Source organism: Triturus cristatus, chromosome 1_2, assembly GCF_964204655.1.
Source record: "Triturus cristatus chromosome 1_2, aTriCri1.1, whole genome shotgun sequence".
In the NCBI taxonomy this organism is placed as follows: domain Eukaryota; kingdom Metazoa; phylum Chordata; class Amphibia; order Caudata; family Salamandridae; genus Triturus; species Triturus cristatus.
Window position 1 is genome coordinate 1,057,701,052 of NC_140580.1, and position 23,697 is coordinate 1,057,724,748.

At 41.8% G+C, this 23,697-nt stretch overlaps 1 protein-coding gene across 5 annotated transcripts in view; it reads right to left on the reverse strand.

Annotated features, from left to right (window-relative positions):
* SARDH (sarcosine dehydrogenase) overlaps positions 1-23,697 on the reverse strand; it is a 613,955-nt gene that overhangs the window by 56,388 nt on the left and 533,870 nt on the right. For all 5 annotated transcript variants that reach the window (XM_085612553.1, XM_085612590.1, XM_085612570.1 and 2 more), the window contains exon 20: positions 20,020-20,155. In XM_085612553.1, the coding sequence (XP_085468679.1) occupies positions 20,020-20,155 (136 nt within the window). The remainder of the gene's footprint in view (positions 1-20,019; positions 20,156-23,697) is intronic.

The window sequence follows — 23,697 nt, forward strand, 5'->3', positions numbered from 1 at the left end:
CCTGACGCTCAGTTCAGGGCGGGAGGATGAAAAATAATTACCATTTTATTTTTCATCTTTGGGGGTAACTCAAGTGGGGCGATGCTCCTCTGCTCCATCGGAGGAGCAGCCCCTGTGCATACTCACTTAAAGTCACATGACGTAATTGCAAACCACATTTCACCATGAAAGTGTAATTTCGCGGAATGTTCATATAATTTTGAGAAACAAATGACAAGATTTTGTATGCACCTAGAGATATACTTATATTTCTTCAAACCATGTATCGGCCAAAAAGCAGCATTCTGACCTGCTGTATTTGAACCTGCTGCATTTCTGTAGTCCAGCTTTGAATGCTTGAAAAACAATCTTACAAGTTGTTCAGCATGAAGTGAAGTATCCTGTAGAAATCTCAGTGCTTGAACCACCCATCTCTGGCCACCAGGTCAGTGTCCTTCTCAATTAGGCTAGAAATGCTCTCTGTGCCAGTGGCGCTGGTCAAAAACGTCTAACACGCTGAAACCCGCCCTTATGATGTCAGGGATGCAGACGACTGCCCTTAAGTTACCAATGTTATACGCTCAGGTAAATTAGTTACATCTCACATTCCAGAAATTGCCACAATGCTGTTGACATCACTCAGCTGGAGTCTAAAGAAGGTCTTTCCAACAACCCACTAATGAGTGCTTTATTACAATCCATCACAGCAGGGCCGATAGTTGCATAAATGGCGTAACTGCTGGCTCACTGACTCCGTCAACAGGACTAACTGTACTAAGGCTTTAAAACTGAGGATGTGGAACCTGCCCAGTCGCTGAAGACCATGTCATGAAAGTCCTGAAAGGCAGTGTTCAGTAGGTGTTCCAGCTGCTTTAGTAGATTGGAAGGGAAAAGGTTGTCAAATCTACCAAAAAGAGATGCCGGCAGTGGAGCTCTTTGGAGCCAAGAGCTAATAGCTGTGGGTGCTCTCCATAAAATGTAGCAAGAGGGATACTGTCAATGCATACGTTGGTGCTACAATGTGTACGGTGCAAGAATATGCATTGAACTACACAGCCCAAGAGTAATTCCGCAGACGCAGCGAAATTTCTCTATATTCCTTATGGGATACCACTATCGGGCATCTGATAGAGCATTATATGGAATGATGGTCACATGGTTACACCTACTTTATGACTGGCGGAGGTTATAAGAATGTTGTCATTTCAACATGAAGGAAGTCATTGGATTTCACACCCTGTTGATGGATCACTCACTGACTGCAGGTAACTCATATACAAGCTAGTTGACAGTTCCAACCAAACCTGGATTGCACTGCACATTGTGATGGTTTCTTGGACGTGGCACACGTGGAACAAATTATCAATGGATTAGTGGAATGGTTTTCAAGTATCCTGATATCATTTTCCTTTAAAATGTCTTTTGCAAGCCCATATTACAGCATGACGATTTCTTCAACCTATACTTTGTGACTTACAACGATATGAAAGAAACTGCAGGACCACCATGCAGGGAACTAACGGGGGAAACTGGCTGCGGTGACAGGAGGGTCTCATCACCAATACTAACCTCAGCAGTTTCAAGCCCACCTTTAGCTTTTTCATGTTAGCTAGCAGAACTTCACCATGAATGCTAACATTCTAAGATGAGCAACCCCATTCAGCCATCATCTGCAACTCAAGAATTCTTTCTAGCTCTTAAGTAAAGGTTTTCTACTCCCGCAAATTTCCACCATCTTGTCTAATTTTGTCCAGCCTGCTTTTACTCAGACTGGCATACAGAAGGATTTCTGAACAATTTTCATAAATACTGAATCTTATAAAACAGTTAAGAATATTTTACATCTAACTCTATTTTCACATGTAAGTTTCGTATCTGAATTTTTCTGCATCGGTGTCCTATCATGTCTACCAGCATCTACTGCACCACGTGCACACCTTGAGCTCAAGCTAAAAGGAGTTTCTGAGGATAGAAAAGAAGTATAGTTTAGAAATTTCAGTATTCAAAAAGGTTAAGACCTATCTTATGAGCAAATTCCTCCCATAACTAACAACAGACCGGACACTTATAGGGTAATATCTAGGTCACGTACTATTATAATAAAAGTCGATCTCTAGTAATCATTGGGACATGTATGTTTTGTAAGTACAAATGTCTCACACTCAAAAATGAATATATATGCTTGGTAATTTTGCTTAAAGGACTTGTCAAACTTGCTGTCAAAAGTTAATGCAATGAAATTGTGAAGTGCTCTGATACCCAAATTGGGTCATGTTTGCATTATATAAAACACTCAATAAATAAATAAGTAATTTGTCTAGCGTCAATTAGTAGTTTTGGGTGCTGTTCGACGAGAGGGCAACAAGGAACTAGCATTGTTTTCCTACCTCCCGCTTTCTGCACAGTGAGTTAAGATAAAATAACTATTTCCTGTGGTCAAATGGTTGATCATTTTTAATTTTAAATGCACTCCGCGACACGACTAACAATGATTTTTGTCTTCTTTATATATATATACACGTAAGGACAGGCTACAACCAGTGACAAGTCTGATGTGTTAATGGTTTCTATGAGGAACCCTTATTGTTATTGTCGGATGTGATTTTTACTATACAGTAAACAATGTTACTCTTATACCACGATTATATATAGTAGTAAAACAGTTTGTTACCAGTTCTTGAAAATGTTTCAAAACATCTTCTAGTCTCCTTAGAAACCATGTAGCAATATACAGTCGTGGAGATGAAACCTTGCAAGCTAATTAAACAAAATATTTAAGCAAAATAAAGATTAAGGCCTCCATTCTGAGATTCACGGACTCTCTGGCCGCGGAGGGATCCCAAGATTCCGAGGTTTACTGCAGACTTGCAAATATTACTCTTTGGACTCTTTTTGCTGAAAGCATCAAAATGTCCAAAGGAAAATGTGGGTGAGAAAAGACGTCACGTAATTGCTTTAATTATTATGGGTGGGGATTGCACAGGTTCCCCATCCCAATGCTGAATTGTTTTAATTATGCTTGTTTTTGTCCCTAGTACTTTAGTGTGTGATTATAAATAAATTTAAAAAAATTGCAACATGGGCACACATAATAGACTCAAAACTCAACCCACATAATTATGTGCACTGAGGAACTCTACTCGGCCACAACATTCACCTTCTCAATTACCCAATTAGAGAATACGCATAAATGGAATCAGAGAGAGTAACATACAAGAACAGACTTTTAGACACACCTAGATGTGTACGTACACTAGCACACAAACTACCGCCTGCTGGAACACCACATGCAAGTTCCCATAAAAACTTACACACACCGCAAGGAGCGGAACATAGGGTAAATAGTACACATGTTTATGGAGGTTCTGCAATCAATGTGAACACTTCCAGAAGCTACATTTCTTGTCCTGGTAACAAAATGGAAAACAAAAAAATGCCCTCTGGAAAGTAGTGTCACCAGGCAAACGAAATATCACCACGCCAAAGGCATGAAAACATTTGGTTGCTAAGTTCTGAATGCAGGTCCAGATGTTGCTAGTGATTTTCAGAGCTGGAGTTGTGGTGCACCATTACAAGGCTTTAGCGGCATGTCTAAAGCAGTAGTTAATTTGTGCAGATGGGTGCCTCTGGATACCACCAGCACTTATTTCAGAGGGACTGGGACTCCGTCACCTACAGTACTGTCCTGGCCCCAATATGTGTATCAGGGAACAGCAGATTAGTCCTTTCTCCATTTAGTCTAGAATTAGGAGGACAGCCAATATGGTAGTCCTGCTCCATTTCAATGTATTGACGGTCCTTCTTCTACTTCAATGAACCACAACGGAAATAAAGTAAGTAGGTAGGTAGGAGAATACGTATGTAGGTATGTAAGTTCGTAGGTAGGTAGGTCGGTCGGGCTTTCTCTCTCTCCCCCCCCCCGATGGTGCGCATGCTGCTCATCCACCAGGCTGAAAGTATATATGACAGAAGGGCCACTGGGAGATGTGGTGGAGCTGGAGGTAAGACCTCCCTGCCAATTTTGAGGACACGCACTCATTTAGTATTATTCGTATTTAGTTATTTTACAAAGCACTGGACTTGAGCCTGTGGACTGGAGCCAAATGAACTGGAGTTTGTAGTAGTGGAAATTGTACGGCTGGAAACTATTGGACAGGAGCTTGTAGTAGGTCCCTGTAGCAAAGAATTCGGTGGTCGTGTTGGGCGCCCGAAGAGTTGACAAAGGATAAAGTACTGTTTGTTGAATACTTATGTTGCAGAATATGAAGAGCCTCCCGACCCCTGCTAAATCTCCCATATCTCTACAGGAGTTCATTGGCTCATAGTGTGGGTGCGAGGGTGAAAAAAAGTGGTTCTGACAAGAAACATTAGTGAGCACACAGCCCTCTCTGGTGCAGAAGAATGAGTATGGGGAGTGTAGAGTTTTGCAAAAGCATGAGTGAGCACAGAGCGATCATTTATATGAAGGGATCGAGAACCTCCAGTGAACTCAGCTAAAAATATACATTTATAAACCATGCAGCATGAACTGCAAGACAGAAACATAAAAAGAGACAATTTAAACTCAGGAACACAGAAACGTACAAGTGCACCCATACCTCCGTACTGACACATGCAGATGTCCAAAGCAAATTTAAATCGATATCTAAAGTCATTAAGAATTCATGCTACAGAGGGCATAAAAATGTACATTTGGTGAGTGCCATTTTTTTCCATTCATTTTATCTTGTTTTTGAAAGAATGGGGAATTGCAGGCCCAGATTTAGTGCCCAGATCCACTAGCTGTTACAGCTTTTCTCTGCAATGATGGCATTAAGCACAATATTGGGCTTAAATTAGTTTGCACATTTCCTCTCAACTCCTATTTTCTCCTTGTGAAAAACAAGGCACAAGAGTCATTTACTGAAACGAACGCTCCAACAGACCTGACCTATTGGATCCCCAGGAGGCAACGCAACCATGGACATTAAACGAAATGTTTTTTCCATGTGTTGAATAGTGTATGCCTTTCAAACTGAGTGAAGTATGAATGCGTGAGCGTGGCAAGTTAGGGTTGTGATGTTTTGTGAGTTCGTTGTGGTGTGAGGCTGACTATAGTATAGGGTTTTCCTTATACAAATAGGTTTTACTATGTACTACATTATGAACTATTGAATCACGGATAAACGAAAAAAAAATATTTTGTAAAAAAAAAAAAGACGTTTGTGTATTTTGAAAATGATTTTTACTCTCTGAAGATATGGAAAAAAAGGAATTTTTATAAATAAACAGCAATTATATGAATAAGGCATTGTTGTATTTGATGTATTGATACAGCCAAGGGACCATCCAAGGAGCGTATCTAGCCGCTATTGAAGAAATACAGGTGGAGTGGGAGTGCTCTTGGAGCGTTCGTTTCAGTTTTCTGTTTTTTCCCCCTTCTCCCAGACCTACATTTCAATTTTAGGGGGTACCTTTTGTATATTATACAAGAGTCATTTACTCCTGTGTTTGTACTAATTCAAACCTCTAAATTACGCCCTTGAATGCATTTGTGAATAGGTAGATACTCAGTGATGGGTATCCACATTAGTACCAAGTAGAACCAACACACACAGATGGCTGCATGTGCAAAGTTATGAGAAGGGCCATGTTAAAGAACTAAGGGCCAGATGTACAAACATTAAAAATCCAGATCACCTAAGTGCGATTATCTCTGAATCATAATTAGGAAATCAGTATTCCTCTTGTATTAATTTTTGTAATCCCAAATAGCGATTCCTAGTAGGATGCAAATCAACCTACCTCATGAATTTTAATGAGGTAGGTTGCAATTTACGACCCATTAGGATTTGCTGCCATCACAGGGATAGTGGCTTGCTGGGGTCAGTAGACAACCATGTATGTGATTTTTTTTTTAGGTCTGGCCTATAGCTGTCTCATAAGACTTTTATATTTATCAAAAATAATCTTATAATATATGCTTACAGAGGGGCTTAGAGTCAGACTTCATCATCATTGGTCTTTTTAGCTGTCAATCACGTTTTGCTCCTGTCCACCACAGCTTAACGCATGGGCCAGCTTACTGCACTCATTGGCTCACTTCACTGTGAGTGACTGCATTTTGCGCATCACCCATACATCAAGAATCAGTACATACCGGAGACAAAGACGTCCCAGTTCACTGACTACTGCAAGAGACAATTACTTTTCCTAGAGGTCTTGTGTGGAAGGAGGTAGTTGTGAGACTTGAGCGTGGCACCTGCATAGGAGGAAAACAAAGTTTGATGAAAACATCGGCCAAACTAGTGTCTGCAAAGAATCACTGCCTGGGCCGTTTCCTTTGTTTAATTTTTACCCAAGCTACTGTTTAATTCTTAAAACAATGGTGAGGAGCACTGGACTACAGTTATTCTCCTCACCCCATTGACATTTTTAGGATTTATTGCGCTCTGGCACTTGCACTGAAAAGCTACGAGCGGACTTTTTGAGATCTCACACAATAAGTAAATGGGCCATCTGAAAGCAGGTTCATATGGGGGTATCATTTTGTAATGGAGAAAAGGAACACTGCCCTCTGACTCTGTTGAAGTGTGCAGTGCAAAGTAAAGAAATTTTTAGAGAGACACATATGGTTAGAAATTGAGTTTCTGGTTGGCAGAGGTATGTACCGTGCCCAACATGGAACGACAATTCTAGTCAGGGTTAGTCAGATACACACCATGCATTAATATGTGCTCTCCCTCTGGTAGCTTGACACAGAGCAGTCTAACTTAACTTAAGAGACAATGTGTAAAGTATTTGTGCAACGCTTAAACTGTGAAACCACCCCACAAAAATATATCACACCTGGTTAGAAAAATAGAGCTTAATTTAATGAACAAAATAGGACCAAAACTACCAAAATCCAATAAGTATAACCTGAGTTATAAATTTTTAAAAAATAAGCGAAATGTAGGGCTTAAAAACATAAAGCACCAACCAGGGCTATCTGATCAAATCCAAACTTTCAGGCCAACTGGTATGGAGTGTGGGTTGGATACAGTGACCAGACTGAGGCCTGCTGCAAAGTACCATAGTTGCGTCGTCAACGGAGCCGAGATGCGGGAAGCAAAGAAGCGAAGCAGCGAGCCACAGGATGAAGGCGATACGTCAGCACTGAGCTACGCAAAGTCGAGGATGTACCAGAACTGGAGACAATGTGTGCACTGTTGGTGATGCAATGTCCTCATTCCACGCACAGAGGGGATGCGTTGTCATCATTGGAGATGTGCCAGTTCAGAGTTGCTCAATGGTGTTGATTTGTAGATTTTTACTGGAGCAGCACTTTATACCCACTTCCAAGAGTCCAGGACTGGCAGGGCAAGACTCTCAGATGGCAGAGTCCAGGTGCTGTAGCAGGTGAGTTGGAAATCTTTGATATCCCTGAGACTTCAAAACAGAAGTTAAGCCAGCAAGCCCTTGGAGTCACTTTGGTTCTAGGTTGGAGAGATGCAGGTGCAGTCCTTCTCACTCCCAGGCAAGGAGGGCAGCAGGTCAGCAGAGCAGGAGCCCAGCAGAGTCCAGCAGAGTGACAGTCCTTCCAGCAGCACTGCAAACCTTCTTCCTGGCAGAGTATCCACAGGTCCAGAAGTGTACTGAGTTCGTCCAGTACTTATACCCAGTTGTACCTTTAAAGTGGGGGAGACTTCAAACAGATGCCTTTGGATTGCACAGAGTCCCTGCCCTCCCTGCCCTGGCTCCAGGCTCACTACAGGGGGGCTATAAAGCCTTTTGAGTGGTGACAGGACACCACCTATTCAGGTGTAAGTATCAGCCCTTCCCTCCCATCTTGCCCAGGGTAGCTCATCAGGATGTGGATGGCCCATCAGTCACACCTAAGGTCCCTTTGTGTGTGGCTGTCTATAGGGAATGCAGAAAGCCCAGCTGTCACCCACCCCAGACGCGTATTCAGAGATAGGCAGAAGGAAGAAAATACCAACTTTCTGAAATGGCATTTTCAGAATTACAATTTAAAGTATGACTTCACCATAAGTTGTGATTTTAGGATTCCAGAGATACTAAACTTGGGGGTCCAATCTCTTCCCAATTGGAAATTACATTTATAAAATGTAATACAGTAATCCCAATGTTATCCTATGGAATAGATAGGCCTTGCAGTAGTGAAAAGCGACTTTGAGAGCTTTTCACTACAAGGACATGTAAAACTTAAAAAGTACATGTTCTACTTTTTAAATACACTGTACCCTGCCCTCTGGGCTGTCCAGGGCCTATCCTAGTGGTAACGTATATGTACTAAAAAGGAAGGTTTGGGCCTGGGAAGAGGGTTAACTTGCCAGGTCCACATGGCAATTTAAAACCATACACACAGGCTCTGCAATAACTCGCGTGAGACATGTTTAGAGGGTTACTTAAGTGGGTGGCACAATTAGGTGCTTTAGGCCCACTAGTAGCATTTAATTCACAGGCCCTGGGCACATGTAGTGCACTTTACTAGGGACTTATAAGTAAATTAAATATGCCAATTGTGGATAAGCCAATGATATAATGTTTAAAGCAGAGAGCACATGCACTTTCGCTCTGGTTAGTAGTGGTAAAGTGCCCAGAGTCCTAAAGCCAGCAAAAACGAAGTAGCAAAAAACAGGAGCTCTGAAGGCAAAATGTCAGGAGAAACCACGCCAAGGATGCCAGGTCTAACACAAATGTATTTGCATATTACTGAATCTATTGTGTTTGTATCCTGCTGGTTCTGTAGCCTGCCACTGGTAACTTCCACCTTGTCGTTATAATGCATGATTGCTCCCACCTCCCACCGCCATCGTCTTTAAAAGACAGCTCAGAGTAGGCATCTCGGTCTCATTCCCATTAAACTACGCTGACAGGATGGTTTCTGCTTCCTGGGTGGCAGAATCACCGCCATGGGATTTCACTATTTCTAGTCTTTTTTACTCTGAGCGCTGAGAACAGCTTTTCATAGTTGTGTCAGTTTGCCAACCTCTATATGGGACAATTTGAACAGATTCACCTCTGGAGAAAAGGTCCGACTGCCCTAATGGAAAATATCTTATATCTAGGACGACATATTGATAATATTCTAATGTTTTGGACAGGGACAAGTGATGCCCTGGAGGAATTCTTCATATATATCAATGACAATCCCTTTAATCTGACCTTCACTGAGGAACAGAGCACCACCCAGATTAATTTGGTAGACAATGATAAACTAAAGAAAATACCCTACAGAAAACCCACAGCATGTAATGCTACACTACATGCCAATAGCGCTCATTCTCCCTCACAAACAAGATCTCCATTTGGAAAGATGGTAAGAACGAAAAAGAACTGTAGTGATGTGATTAGACTAGATGAAGAACTAAACATGGTGGAGAAAAGATTCAGTGCCAGGGGATATAACCAAGATAATATCAAAATCTCTCACCACAAGATCAGTAAAATAAACAGAGAAAAATTACTAACAGGACAAACTAAGAAGAAAAAAACACAGACAAACAGAAAAGTCAGATTCATTACACCATATTATTCTGTGAGTTCAGAAGTGTTTAAAATCTTAAACGAACATTGGCATCTACTAACGGATGATACTAGCATACAGGGAGCTGTGGGCCTAAAACCAACTGTGAGAAGTTGGCCTGGCATATGCTGGTCACTAGTTATAGTGGCCACCTTGCACCAGTCCAATTCGACTCTTAAGGTGATAGGTTTAAAAGACAACCTTTAAAGAAAGCTATCCTAGTGGTAGCTGTGGAGAGCAGCCTTCAGGCTAAGTCTTGAAGGAGTGTTAAGCTTATTGTTTTACCATAGATAACCTCTTGAATGACCAAATGAAAGAGTAGTCCACACAGGTATATATATAAAATATATGCATTTATTCTAAACAGAATCCCACAAGTCTCTTTATGAGGCTAGAGGTAAAGTTACAATTCAAACAAGCATTTATAGATACAATAAATAGCACTGGAATCACAGGGCCCCAGTGGGGGACCAAACCATATATTAAAAAAGTGGTATAAGAACCACGACAATTCTACAGACAACGCCTAGGGCATTTAGGATCGCTGGCCCCTTAAGAATCCACCCCAGGTTATGAGGAAGGGGACCCACGGGAGGCGCGTGCAGTGGAAATAGCTGCTATCGGGATCTCTATTACAGCCTATGGAGAATGTCGCGGTTTGATTTAAACAGATTAAAGACACTTCTAGCAGGAGTTCAAAATTAAAAACTTAGACTTAAGCTTTTGAGGAGCCCACTACCACGGGAGTACCGAGGTACTACTGTTACCTGCCCCAGGGAAGCCGGGTGCATAGGTCGTTTTCGATGTCGGATCGCGGGCTGATTTTCAATGGGAAAATGTACAAGACTGCTGCTAGCCAAAAGCGTCGATGATGCCGTGAAGACTGAAGTTGTAGATCTTGTAGAGAAGAACCTGAAAGCAGAGGGGACAGAGTCTGGGTCACGGCACAGTGACCAGGGAGCTCAAGGAAAAGAGCCCTTCAATGTCGGGTGCTTCAAGTGGAAAAGGTGTAGCTTGGATCTGCAGCCACGGGCTCCAGGAGGCTTCAAGGAAGGCCAGCTTCTGGAGGGCGGCTGTCCCATGAAGTATGAGGGTTGCTGCGGTGTTAGTGTCCGGATTGGACCCACTAAGCCTTGGCAACCGCAACCCACGCAAGATTAATAAATCAGCTACTGGCGCAGACCCACGAGGTCTGTGAGAGGTCTCCTTCAAGGAGACTGTAGAGCAGGCCTGGAGCACCCGGGGGAACTCTTAAAAGTAAGGATTTTCCTCCGCCAGGGCCCACAAGTTGAGAGACAAGAGACTGCGGAAGGCAGCAATTTGGAGTGCGTAAAAGGGTGCCCACGGGCCACCGGGGTGAGCTAGGGCGCTGATCTTTGGCACAGTTGCTGCTGAGAGGTTGGCTCAATATTGGGCCAAAGCACAACTTCCCCACTGGTCAGGGTCGTGTGCTATGCAAGAGGTGGCCGGTGTCCTGGGGTAGCGGGGATCTCGGCACCCACGCGGTCCGCTCAGACTTGCTGGGCACGCTCACTGGCCTCTCGGATGCTAGGAAACCCACCTCAAGGTTGGGAGGAGTCGTCGATGTCCGAAGGAGCAGCAAAGTTCCAACCAGGTCACTTGCAGTGTTTTAGGTGCCTGCCAAGCAGGGGGGTAACTCCTTTACCCAAAGGGAGATTTCTTCAGTCAGCTGGGCAGCAGCTCGTCGAAGGTCAAGTCTGTGAAGTCCAAGATTAATCTGATTCTCCGGGGACACGTTATTCACCTTTATCCACAAGATTAGGGGAGTGTCCAGATCAGTGTTCACCAATGGTAGTTGAGGCGGGAAAGGGTGGCTACACCCTCTCCCCTTTGTGTGTTTCCCGCCTGGGCGAGGGGCAGGATGCCCCTGAACCGGTTCTGGGCGGTGTATGCAGAATGTAGGCACTGTAGCAGGCTACGTGCAACTCTGAAAGGTATCCTATGGTGCACCCACCCAGATCCAATCCACATAGCCTGTCTGGGAAGGTGCTGGCACCTCCCTGCAACAGGATCCTTATTGTCCAGCTGCCGAGGCTGGGGTTTTCCCCAGCAACAGGCAGCCAGAGTTGTGTGGGTGGCGAGTAGCATCCATTTTGTGATACGTGTGCACTTTTAAATTGGTGTCTAAATTCTGCCGCTTTTCCCATATCGCCCCTCTAGCAGGGGGGAATCATGCCCTCATGCCCATGACTGGACTGGGGGTATGATTCCTACATGTTGACACAAAAAACGATATGGTTCTGTGTAGCCATTCTCAAGTTATCATGCTATCGCGATATACTTATAATGCGGTTAAGAGTATATGGTATGGCTACACTACAAACAACCCAGCAATGGTTTTACGAGGGTTGCAGAGGGGCCCTACTCAGGTAGGGGTCCCCCCTCACACATATCTCAGCACCCTGCTTGAGGGGTGACCAATGAGAATACATGTGTTGTACATAGGTGGGATACAGGGTACCTGTATCCCTGTAAGGGGGTGCAAGCACCACCGTACCCAGACTACAGTAGTGGTCTGGTGGTGTCATTTGATATGGCTGTCCCAGGGTGGCACAATAAGTGCTGCAGCCCTGGTAGGCCTCTGAGGGACCCATGCCCTGGGTACCTAGGGTACCATCTGCAAGGGCTGACAGGGTATCCTCAGTATCCAATTGGGTTGTACCTAGGGTACTCACATCAGTTTAGAGAGGAAGCAGACAGGCTGGGGTCCTGGATAGCAGGGCCACAGCCTGGCTAGAGTCATAAAACAGTCAAAACATCAGCAAAAAGTTGGGGGCAACTATGCAGTCGATGTCACTCGCCTACACCAACAATTACACATGAAAGGGGCAGAACACTGAGGCAATTGCTATGTCCGAGTTTCATACCAGCTGTAACAAATAGAACATGGTTACCATCTGCTCCTAATACCTTCTACAAATGTGGTACATGCAGTGTTTGTTGCTTCACTATGAATAGAACGGTGACTTTCAAATATAATACAGAGAGGATGTACACAGTTAATAAGTTCATCAACTGTAACACCAAATTTGTAATATATTGCATAAAATGTACTTTTGGGAAAATATATATTGGAAGTACTGTAAGACCTCTCAAGGAGAGGATACAAGAACATATAAGGGTGATACGCAACAACAACATCCAAAATCCCTTGGTGTGCCATTTCAACACAATACATGAGACAACAGAAATTCTAAATATAGGCTTTCATGGTATTGATGTGGTATGCCCAGGTTTGAGAGGTGGCAATAGAATAACAAAATTGTGTCAGACAGAAAGCAATTGGATTATTAACCTGAGGGCGGTTGAACAGGGCATTAACGTTGATAAAGAGATGTTTGAATTTCTGTGATATGATGTAACCATGTAGGCAATGCAAATTCTCTATCGCCGAAAGATTGGTGGTGGGGTGTGTCTATATCTACATTCTTTTTCGCATGTAACAACCTAAAACATCTTTCGCTTCTAACCAGATGGGACGGTTACTGAGTGGACTTACTATGGAGCGGATCTTGTAAATAATCACCACGGGATACGTAACTTCCCTCAATATGGATGAATACGATAACATTATGAAACACTCACCTTATGAGATATTCTGACTATATGTCGTTAATTACGGAGGATGAGCCTTATGAGCATATAGTTTTACATTCTGCTGACATACGTTGCTATGCGCAATATGGACACTCTCCTCTTTCTTTTATTAGCATAGGACTTACATACCATGTCTATGTCTAAATATGAATACTTTCTATTTTTGTCTTAATATTTATCAATATGGAACTTGATGAAGGAATGATTCCTTGTATCTGTTGAATACAATTGATGAATAAGAGACGAACGACAATTTAAATAACACAAATGTATATGCGGATTTCTTAGAACAACATAGGCAATGTGACTTATATATAGAATTTTTATTTTAGGTCTTTCTCCTTAGGCCTTAATACTGTGCGTCGATCCACCAACCCGCTTAATATTAAATATATGAAATAGATATCACTCTGGACATGGCCAATATGGCCACCACAAGTTAACACTAATGGGACTTTCCTCAATATTGGTCCTTCTTCAGTGTTTAGCACATGCCGTGGCATCTATACTATATAATGGCGCGGTTTCTAGACGCGGACGGGAGCGCACCACGGAAAGATGCTTTCGGGACGGTGAAAACCATTCGGTAAGCTTCAAGTGTGTAAGTGGCAGATCTCCTTAACAGCGGATGATTTGCTTTAAATTACTACGTCCCAGTGGGACAACAAATGGAGATAATGATTATTTTAAACTACATTGCCTGCTCCTGGTCAATTGCTTAAAGTCAATTCGGTCTCTTGTGTCTTTTGATGATATAGAAAGGACGTAACATGGTTCCTTTTCTAATGGACTTACCTCATTTTACAATACTGGAACAAACAAGCTTGATTTCTCAATCCTAATAGATATCACTACGATCGTGATCTATTAGGTACGATGCAAGTGCTCACGCATCTTTTATTTTTTTCTACTTAGACTAGCAATGCAATGGATAGTTAATCATTATGTTTTTACTAAACAATCCTTTCCCCTTATGCTCATACATTGCAGATTAAAAGGGATGACTTCAGAAACTTACTATATTTTTAAGAAAGCGACTGGCCTTAATTACGTAATACACATATAAATTATACATAAGGTGAGAACAATGTGTCTTTTTCCCAGATACCCCTTCTTTTGCATGTCACGTTAGAAATTGGGACATCTATTATATGTCACAGAACTACACACAGTCTAAATCGGTTCATTCAGGAGTGTTAGAAATACACTCATTTAATTATATTGACTGTCACTTTAATAAAAAGTGATAGCAGGATCTACAACTCTTAAAAACATAGAATCACTAATAAGGCACGTGGTGACTTGGAACTAGTCTCTTTCATTCTTCTGTGCACGGGTGATAACAGCTCTATGGTGTACCTTAGATTTTTATAATGTTTTTTGTTTGGGATTGACTTTTTCACTTATGGTTACAATGTCCAGCAGGACAATGGTTGTAATGTTTTGTATTGTATTTTAATTGTACTCAAATGGACTGTTACAATTATGTCTTTTATATGTGATTTTGCAGCCTTGAGGAAGCCCTGTTGGGTGAAACGCACGTCGGCTGCCGTTTGTGTATGGAATAAAAAAGTGATAACGGACCACTTTCTCCGGATGCAGACTATTTTTTGTGGACTGTGTGTTCAGATAGCACATATGAGATTGGACTAAATAATTTGGAACCTTTTTTGCAGACAATGTTGAATTGATCAAGGAACTCTATAATTACGTCTCTTTGGTGCTTGTGAGATTAGACTGGATTTGGACTACTGTTGTAGATCTAAAAGTGCAATTCTCAAGGTGGGTGAGTATTTGGCACCATGTGAGCACCCAACACAAAATGAAATGAGATTGATGTGTTGTGACATTCACTATCAATGTACTTATGTTGATGTGCAGATCGAGGTAGCATATCCACCTATTGTTTCTGATATATACTACGCTGATAGGATGGTTTCTGCTTCCTGCTTCCTGGGTGGCACAATCACCACCATGGATCTTAGCTATTTCTAGTCTGTTTTACTCTGAGCGCTGAGAACAGCTTTTCATAGTTGTGTCTGTTTGATCAGCAGTCTTGGGCTCTACGGAGGTACGGTTAACATGATTATCAACTCTTTGGTTGGGGTTTCTTTAATGAAAGATCGAAGAAGAGACAAGGGGACAGACATGCCCATCATGTGACAATAAATTGTTAATGTCTGACTGCAGCATTTAAACTATTGCTTGAGATTTGGCAACTTAGCCTAATGTTTATTAACAAGCTGAAAAGCATGTCAGGTAAAACTAATTGTAAGGTTGTTGATCTAAATAAGCCGGACTACAAGCAATCAGTGCCCATCTCCGAGGCTGCGCCCCTCAAACATGTGTTCTTGTGCTGAAAGTCATGAATAAAAACTGATATTTGAGTGGCCATTTAAATAGGGCTGGTGCTCTCCATCCCTCATAAGGTAAGTAGGTGGTCTTGAAGTTGTGTGGGAGGTACAGTGTAGCTCCTTCTAGTAACCGTTAAACAAGTCAAAACTGCTTAATTATTCTTCACTGCATTTGCATACAAATATAGTATCCTTCACTGCATTTGCACATGAATGCAGTATCCTTCACTAAAGTTGCATATGAATGTGTATTCTTCACTGCATTTGCATACAATTGAAGTATCCTTCACTGCATTTGCATACGAATGCAGTATCCTTCACTGCATTTGCATACAAATGCAGTATCCTTCACTGCATTTGCATATGAATGCAGTATCCTTCACTGCACTTGCACACAAATGCAGTATCCTTCACTTCATTTGTATATGAATGCAGTTTCCTTCACTGCATTTGCATATGAACGCAGTATCCTTCACTGAATTTGCATATAAATGGAGTATTGTTCACTGCATTTGCATATGAATGGAGTATTGTTCACTGCATTTGCATATGAATGGAGTATTGTTCACTGCATTTGCATATGAATGGAGTATTGTTCACTGCATAAGAATGGAGTATCCTTCACTGCATAAGAATGCCGCAGCCTTCACTGCATTTGCATATGAATGCAGTAGCCTTCACTGCATTTGCATGTGAATGCAGTAGCCTTCACTGCATTTGCATATGAGTGTAATATTGTTCACTGTCTTTGAATATGAATGCAGTATCCTTCACTGCATTTGCATATGCATGCACTATCCTTCACTTCATTTGCATATGAATGCAATCTCCTTTGCGGCATTTGAATTTGAATGCAGTATCCCTCACTGCATTTGCATATGAATACAGTATCCTTTGCTGGTTTTGCATATGAATGCAGTATCCTTCACTGCAGTTCCATATGAATGCAATATCCTTCGCTGTCTTTGAATATGAGTGCAGTATACTTCACTGCATTTGCATGCAAATGCAGTATCCTTTACTGTCTTTGAATATGAATGCAGTATCCTTTACTGCATGTGCATATAAATGCAGTGTCCTTCCCTGCATTTGCATATGAATACAGTATCCTTTGCTGTTTTTGCATATGAATGCAGTATCCTTCACTGCAGTTCCATATGAATGCAATATCCTTCGCTGTCTTTGAATATGAATGCAGTATCCTTCACGGTGTTTGAATATGAATGCAGTATCCGTCATGGTCTTTGAATAAGGTCTCCTATGCCCACTCACAGTCATATCCTCCATAAGTAAAAGTATTGTGGATCAAAATGCAGTATTTGTGCACGTGCAGCTAGCTTTCTTTCATTAAACCACTGAATAAATACATGTTTGTAAACTGTTTGGAGAAAAAAAAGGGAGAGCTTTGAGACCCACTGACTCAGCTCACAGGTGCTTGAACATCGTAAAAATATAATCGTGTTGCTGAGAGTTATGCAGCTATTGTGTAGTAAATGTTTTAGAAATAGCCAATGGCACGCAAAGCGTTCAATGTTTGGCGACTTGATAGTGTTGTCCTCCTGTCTGTCCTCATGAATACCTGTATTTGTTGTTTTTTAAATGTTATGTATGCCAATATGTCTTTCTTATATATAGGAACAAGACTTGTGACTATTGGGAATGATGTCTAAGGCCTTTCAGGGCTGGACCTGGTCTTTATAAGGGGGCAGCACAGCTTGCACTGCTGCTAACCATACTGTGCCTATACTCTCTGTCAGTAGACATTAGACTACTGCAGTGCAGTGCTGCACCTGTTTGTTTGTGCAGGAGAGACATTGGCATGGTTGCTGCTTGTGCTGCCCCCTCCTGTTTGTGTGTAATGGTTGCACTGCTGCTGCAGATGCTGTCAGTTTTATACCCTCTGGGGAAGCTGACACTGCTTCAATGCGCTGTACCTATTTCATATATGTGATGAACGCTTGATTTGTGGCTGATCTTTGCCCATGAGTGAAACGCGCTCTACTAACATTCAGTGTCTGTCATTCCTGTTCTGTTTGCAAAACCTTTTCCTTGTTCCCCGTTCTATGCGTGAGGCCGGCTCGCACTCTTCTAGACTGCAGCCCGTCAGATTAGTCTGGAAGCCGCACACTTGTGCTGCTTTTACTCAGAGTCTGTTCCATACATTTGAAGGAATCCTTCACTAGTCCTGCACTTATCCAGCATCGAAGCCAGCTAGCATTACTGCTGCTCAATCTGTGTGTTGTAGAAGAATGCTTCACTCACTTATTTCAACACATCCAGAATGTGGTTGCCCGCCTTAGTCTTGGACTAGGTAATGATCTAGGATTTCCTTTCATCTCAAAATCTCTGCACCGACTTGCAATACACAAAAGGAGTATCTTCAAAGCGTTATGCCTTTCTCATAAAGCGCCCGTGCTCTTTGTACTACTGAAGTGAAGCTCTCACTTTGTGCTGGAACCAGCCAACTACTTCTGAATCTCTTCTGAAAGTCCTGGAGTTCAGGTCATCTCTCAGTGCCTATTCCTTTTGGGCCATCACGGCTAAATCCTCTCTCCTCACTCTTCTTTTCTGTCTTTGTTCCATACGCTCACAATTTTCAGTCTCTCAGTACATCCACCTCCTCAATTATTCAACCATCTATCCATACCCTCGCGCATTAATTATCAATGCACTCAGTCACTCATCCATCCACTGTTTGACATATTCTCACATTCCTCCACACAACCATCCCAATAGAAACATGCGCAAACATACCAATAAGTAATAAAGTTCCTTGACCTATAATATAGATAAACTATTGAATTGGCCAGAGCTTGTATTTTTTGCTATTTAGATCTGACCAACAATTACAGGTGCTTTTTGGTCAGCCCTCTTCATCCACTGGTCTGTTCAGTAGCATTCTCATGTTGTGTCAGCCCACCACTGGATAACGTTGCGGGCAATGGTTCTTTACAGACCATGCCATGCAGGAATGGGCTTTGGTGCTCCCATTTTTTTAGGCACCATCGTGGGAATGCCAAAGGGCCGCCCGCCAGACCTCAAGATTACTCGCAATCTGGCTGGTGGTCGGTGGTCAAGTTTGGCAGTCTAGGGGCGGGGCGCTGGTGTGGGGGCCTGCTTCAAGTCCGCCAAACTTGTAATCAGGCCTCAACATTCTCTCTTTCTCCTCCCAGTCATTATAATCCACTCTCCCTCTTTGTCTGTCTGAATGGAATTAACCTTTGGCATTGTATTTAAGCCATGATAAGAGCTCCTTCTGTATAGCCAGGGGAGGGACCCTAAAAGTACAGTTTGGGGCTTTCTTTCATGTCTATTTTGCAACAAGGGTTACATGTCTAGGGAGATGGGAAGTTAGGAAATGTAATGTAATGTAAACTGTAATGTAAATGTAATGTAAACTGAACTTATATAGCGCACTGTTACCCAACGGGTATCCTGGCGCTGCGGAAGTACATGTTGTTATATAGTGTGGTTAATCATTCACCCAAAAAGATGACCTATGGGCAGAAAGGAAATACAGTACGATATCTGAACAGGTTGGTGACACTGCGTTTATGACTTATTCCTCCCTCGGGAATAGCCAAGTCTTAAGCCTCTTCCTTCTAAAGAAAAGACTAGGAAGAAAAAGGGTGGATATGAAGATTAAAGATTATCATTGGTAATCAGACTGTTACTTTATGGATAAGATTTCACTAGAAATGTCAGCACTGATATGAACAATCTGATTGGCTCAGCTAAACACTTATGCACATAAAAAGGGGATTTACTCAATGCACTTGCATGACATTCCTAAGAATGCTGAAGAAGAAATATTAGTATACATTTCTATTAACGTTCACAAAAAGCCTTTGCAATTCACAATAATGTTAAAACTACTTAAAAAAATGAGGGTGTATTGAGCGAGACAAAGACACAGAAAGACTGAAGAAAAATAAATTGTCTTGAAACAAGAGATTAGCAGGATGGTTAGATAAAGAAGCAGATACTTTAAAAAGGCATTTCAGAATACATAAAGTACAACTCCTGTAGTGCTCTTTTACATTTTCTTAGATGTCTTTGTGAATCCGCCTCAAATCATCTAAAGTGGGAATATGCAGGGAATATTAATGTACAATTAGTACAAATAAATAGGATTGTGCACTCTTTGCACTTTTACTAAGAGGAAGGTTGATGTTCAAGGTCGATTCGCAAAGACATGTATAAGTATATGAAGAAAAAAAGAAAAAAGTACTTCGATAGAACTAGTACTATTTCCTGTATTAATAATTGCTTTTGAGATTCGCCCCATTTATATTTTGTGACATGTGCAAGGAAACCATTTGCTCCTCACACCTCTTACCCTCAGAGAACCACATTAAAAACTACACATGAATGAACTCCACAAATGAAGCTTGCATTAATATAACCCAAAACAAGGAAATGTGACAAAACATGGTTGAATAGCAAACAAATACATTGAGTAGGTCTTTATACTTCACAACTGTGTGGGTTATATTTGGGATGTGCACCTTGATGCTTGTAACTAAATATCCGTAAGCCTTGCATTTCTGTACTCACAGTTCCCCCATCTGGGTTGCGTAGATAGCCATGAGCAATGGTTTTGTCAATAGTGAATCCAAAATCTCCTCTGCGGATGTGGCCAGCTATCTGGCCATTCCTCCAGATGGCCTCCAGGCCAAACATTGGCACTTTCCTGTAGGACAACATAGTGTTCAATAATTAGGCAATCTGGAGCCAATGTATCCTCTCGGGCATTATATGTGTGCCCATATATTTTACATAATACATACAACTGGAAAGTAATAGGTCTTACTTTAGACTATCTTTGAGCAAATACCATGCACATTATTCATTTAGGATCATTCCCTAACTATAGCACGTAGAATATTCATACACTGAGGGAACACTGGGACCTTCTACCCAGCACATATTACAATCCCGTTTATGCAATGGGAAGCCATCGTATCCCTGTCACGTAATTCTATATATAAGTATCATGCATTTTGTGTAACATTCAACCAATGTATATCTCTCAGAATGTGCCACATCTTGTGCATTATTAACACAATATGGAACCATTTCTCTCAGAACCTTCTTGCAGCCTATATCACACACATAATGTATACAATGAGAAACTTGGTGTCTCTCATAGAACATTCAAAAGCTCATATCCCACACTTTCATGCAGTTTGAAAATGTATATCTCGTTCTGGACTTCCTTGTGCCGTATCTTGCATTTTATTCCTCCAATCCTCAACCAATGTAGTTGTGCCAGGATCTTCTACCTACACGTCCTATGCAATGCTGGGCCAATGTATCCTCCTCAGGATCTTCCACCTGCCACATATTGCACATTAGTCAAGCAGCGTGGAGACAATAAAGCTCCCTCAAAACCTAAATGTCAGTATGATGCACAATGCCCACGAGTGTAGGATAATGATTATCTCCAGCGCTCCCCACAAGTCCATATCATGCACATTATTCAAGTAATGTAAATGTCTTTATTCCTATATGATGCAGATTACTTGGGTGGGGGAGGCTAGCTGATTGGCTCATGGGGGCCGGGGGCTCTCCTTTTCCTCTTTGCCTGGGGCCTGTCTGTGGTGGCTCATGGCTCTTAATACGGCTCCTTCTGAGAGAGGTTATCCTGGTAGTAGTCGTCCCGGCACACTGACATGTGGGTGGGGGGGGGCTGTATTATTTCAGGGGAGGGTTTGGGGACGGCGCATTGGTAGGTGGAAGTGGCCCAGATTGTATTTGGATGTGATTTTATAAGCGGATGGCGGCCACTGGCCAGATGAACATTGTGGATGTCAATTGTGTTTGAGTAATGCAATAAAAAATGTTTTTGCAAAAAAATGATGCAGATTACTTATGCTATGGGAAGTCAATGTATTCCTGCCAGGACTTCAACAATTTCTAATCTTGCATATGATTCATACAATTTAAAGCAGCTGTATCCAAATCAAATTATTTACATGATTCATGCACATTGGAACTAAGGCTCCCCCAGACCTTCTAAGCCCACACATCACCATTGCTAGTCAGCAGGTAGCTATGTATCTATGTATGTATGTAGTATTCATATAGCACAAACCTAGCAGAAAGGCAGCTGAGAGATGTACACGGTCCAAGGCAAAGTCAGTCAACGCATGATTCAAGGTGTACCTGGTTTCTAGGAATAAAATCAGGATGATACTGCAGCATGATGAGGGATTCTTTAAAGAGGTGTGTTTTCAGTTCATTCCTAACTTGGATCGGGTTTAGGCCAGTTCTGGTTCCATTCAGTTCCATTTCAGATCCTGGAAGCAAAGATGGAGAAAACCAGTTGCCTTGTTCTTCGTTTTTGCACTCTTGCTCCTCCCGTCTGACGGTGTCTTAGCTGTGGGTGTGTTGAGAGCCAGCAGAGAGGATAAGCATGTCAGCCAGAGACCCGGGCGTGCCAGTTGTGATGAATTTGTAGATGCTGCAGCCAGTTAGGTAGATGTTTGCGGCTGGCACGGATAGCCAGTGGAGTTCCATTAGGATAGGGTTGATGTGGTCAAAAAAAATGTGCCAACCAGATTATGTCTCTCAGCGCCCTCAGAGTGAATATAACCCGGTTATGGTTTCAAATTATGAAACTAAATCTACTCTTCTCTGTACTGTCTAAGTATTCAAGTCATGCACATACTTCAGATAATGCTAAGCCAATGTATCCTGTTCAGGACTTGCTAAGTTCTAATTTCATATGTGTACTTCAAGTAATGAGATATCAACTTAGTCTTTCTATACCTTCTTATTATGTACATCAATTAGACAATGTAGGAACAACGTGTCACTCACAAAATTTCTATATCTCTTTCTCATACCATGGACATTATTTTAGCATGCCAATGTATCCTTATAAGTCATGATATCATACACATGGTTCCAGTATCATGCACTTGGCATCAAAGCAGCCTTCTCAAACCACAACTCAGATCTCATGAAAGTGTTTCACAAAGGGTATACCCTGTTTTGCAGATAACCACACACTCCTTTCTAGAGTTGCATGCATTACCCTGCGTCCTAAGTGTACAATTAAATATCTCACTCTGTGTAAAAGATCAATGGATTTGCATTTCCAGTATAGCTGGGTGAGCATCATGGATAGATTACAGACAGAGTGTTTGAATCAGTACAGCTAATAATGGTGATTGTTTTGGAGTCTCCCTGTTATGTACACATTCTAGGCAACATGGAACTGAGGACATGCTCAGGACAATGGCAAGTGAAAATTCAAGCCAAAAAAAGGGTTTGTGCAAGAATTTTGCAGGAAAAACTTCTGGGGGAAACATTACTCCATCTAAATTAGATAACTGTAACCTGCAAAAAGGAAACTCCCTTTTTCACATTCTCTCTCAATTTCCGGGAAGACTATTTCCCTCATGAACACTTTGTGTAACTGGCCCCAAATAACCCAGATCCGTAGGATCAATCAATAGTGCGATGTTAAATGATCCAAAAGACCTTCTGGCTAGAAAAAGGTGGCAATAGTTGTCTGACAAATACTGGCCATTGTGTGAACACTCCTTTACAAAAAGTACAATAACAATAGGCCCGTCATATCGCCATAACAATGCACCAGTCATATCTCCATAACAATGGGCCCTTCATAGCTCCATAACAATGGGCCCGTCATATTTCTATGTCCATGATTACTTCATCCTGATCATTATTTGAATAAGTGAAGACAATTCCTTAACAAAACCTGCTCCCTGCTTCCCTTTCAAATTTCCATTTGTATGTTTAACTTATTTGAACGTGTTATTATTTGTGCAATATATTCTTTCCAAACTTCATTTTTGGAAGCAAATGTTCTCACCAGTACTTGAAGTGCACATTTGTCATTCCCCAATTTGTACTGTTTTATATGTTTGCTATCACAGCGCCACTACAAAGTCCACACTTTACCTTGAAAAACTGTAAATGTGCGCAGTTAAAGATTACCCAACGTTATGCTTGAGAAACAGAAACAAATTATATGAATCCTTCTCATCACAAAATATATGTTGAAGGGTACAAAATACCAATGAAGGTTCACAATTTGACAGAAACAAAGAAGCAGGCATGATTTTATATTATTCGAGAAGAATCCCAAGGTCAGCTCAAGGTCATTAAGGATGCTTTCTGCCCCAGAGATGGTCTTCGGCAACTTTGCTTTTGGCCGGGGAGAACCGAGGAAGGGTGGGATGTGACGTGGGCACCTACATC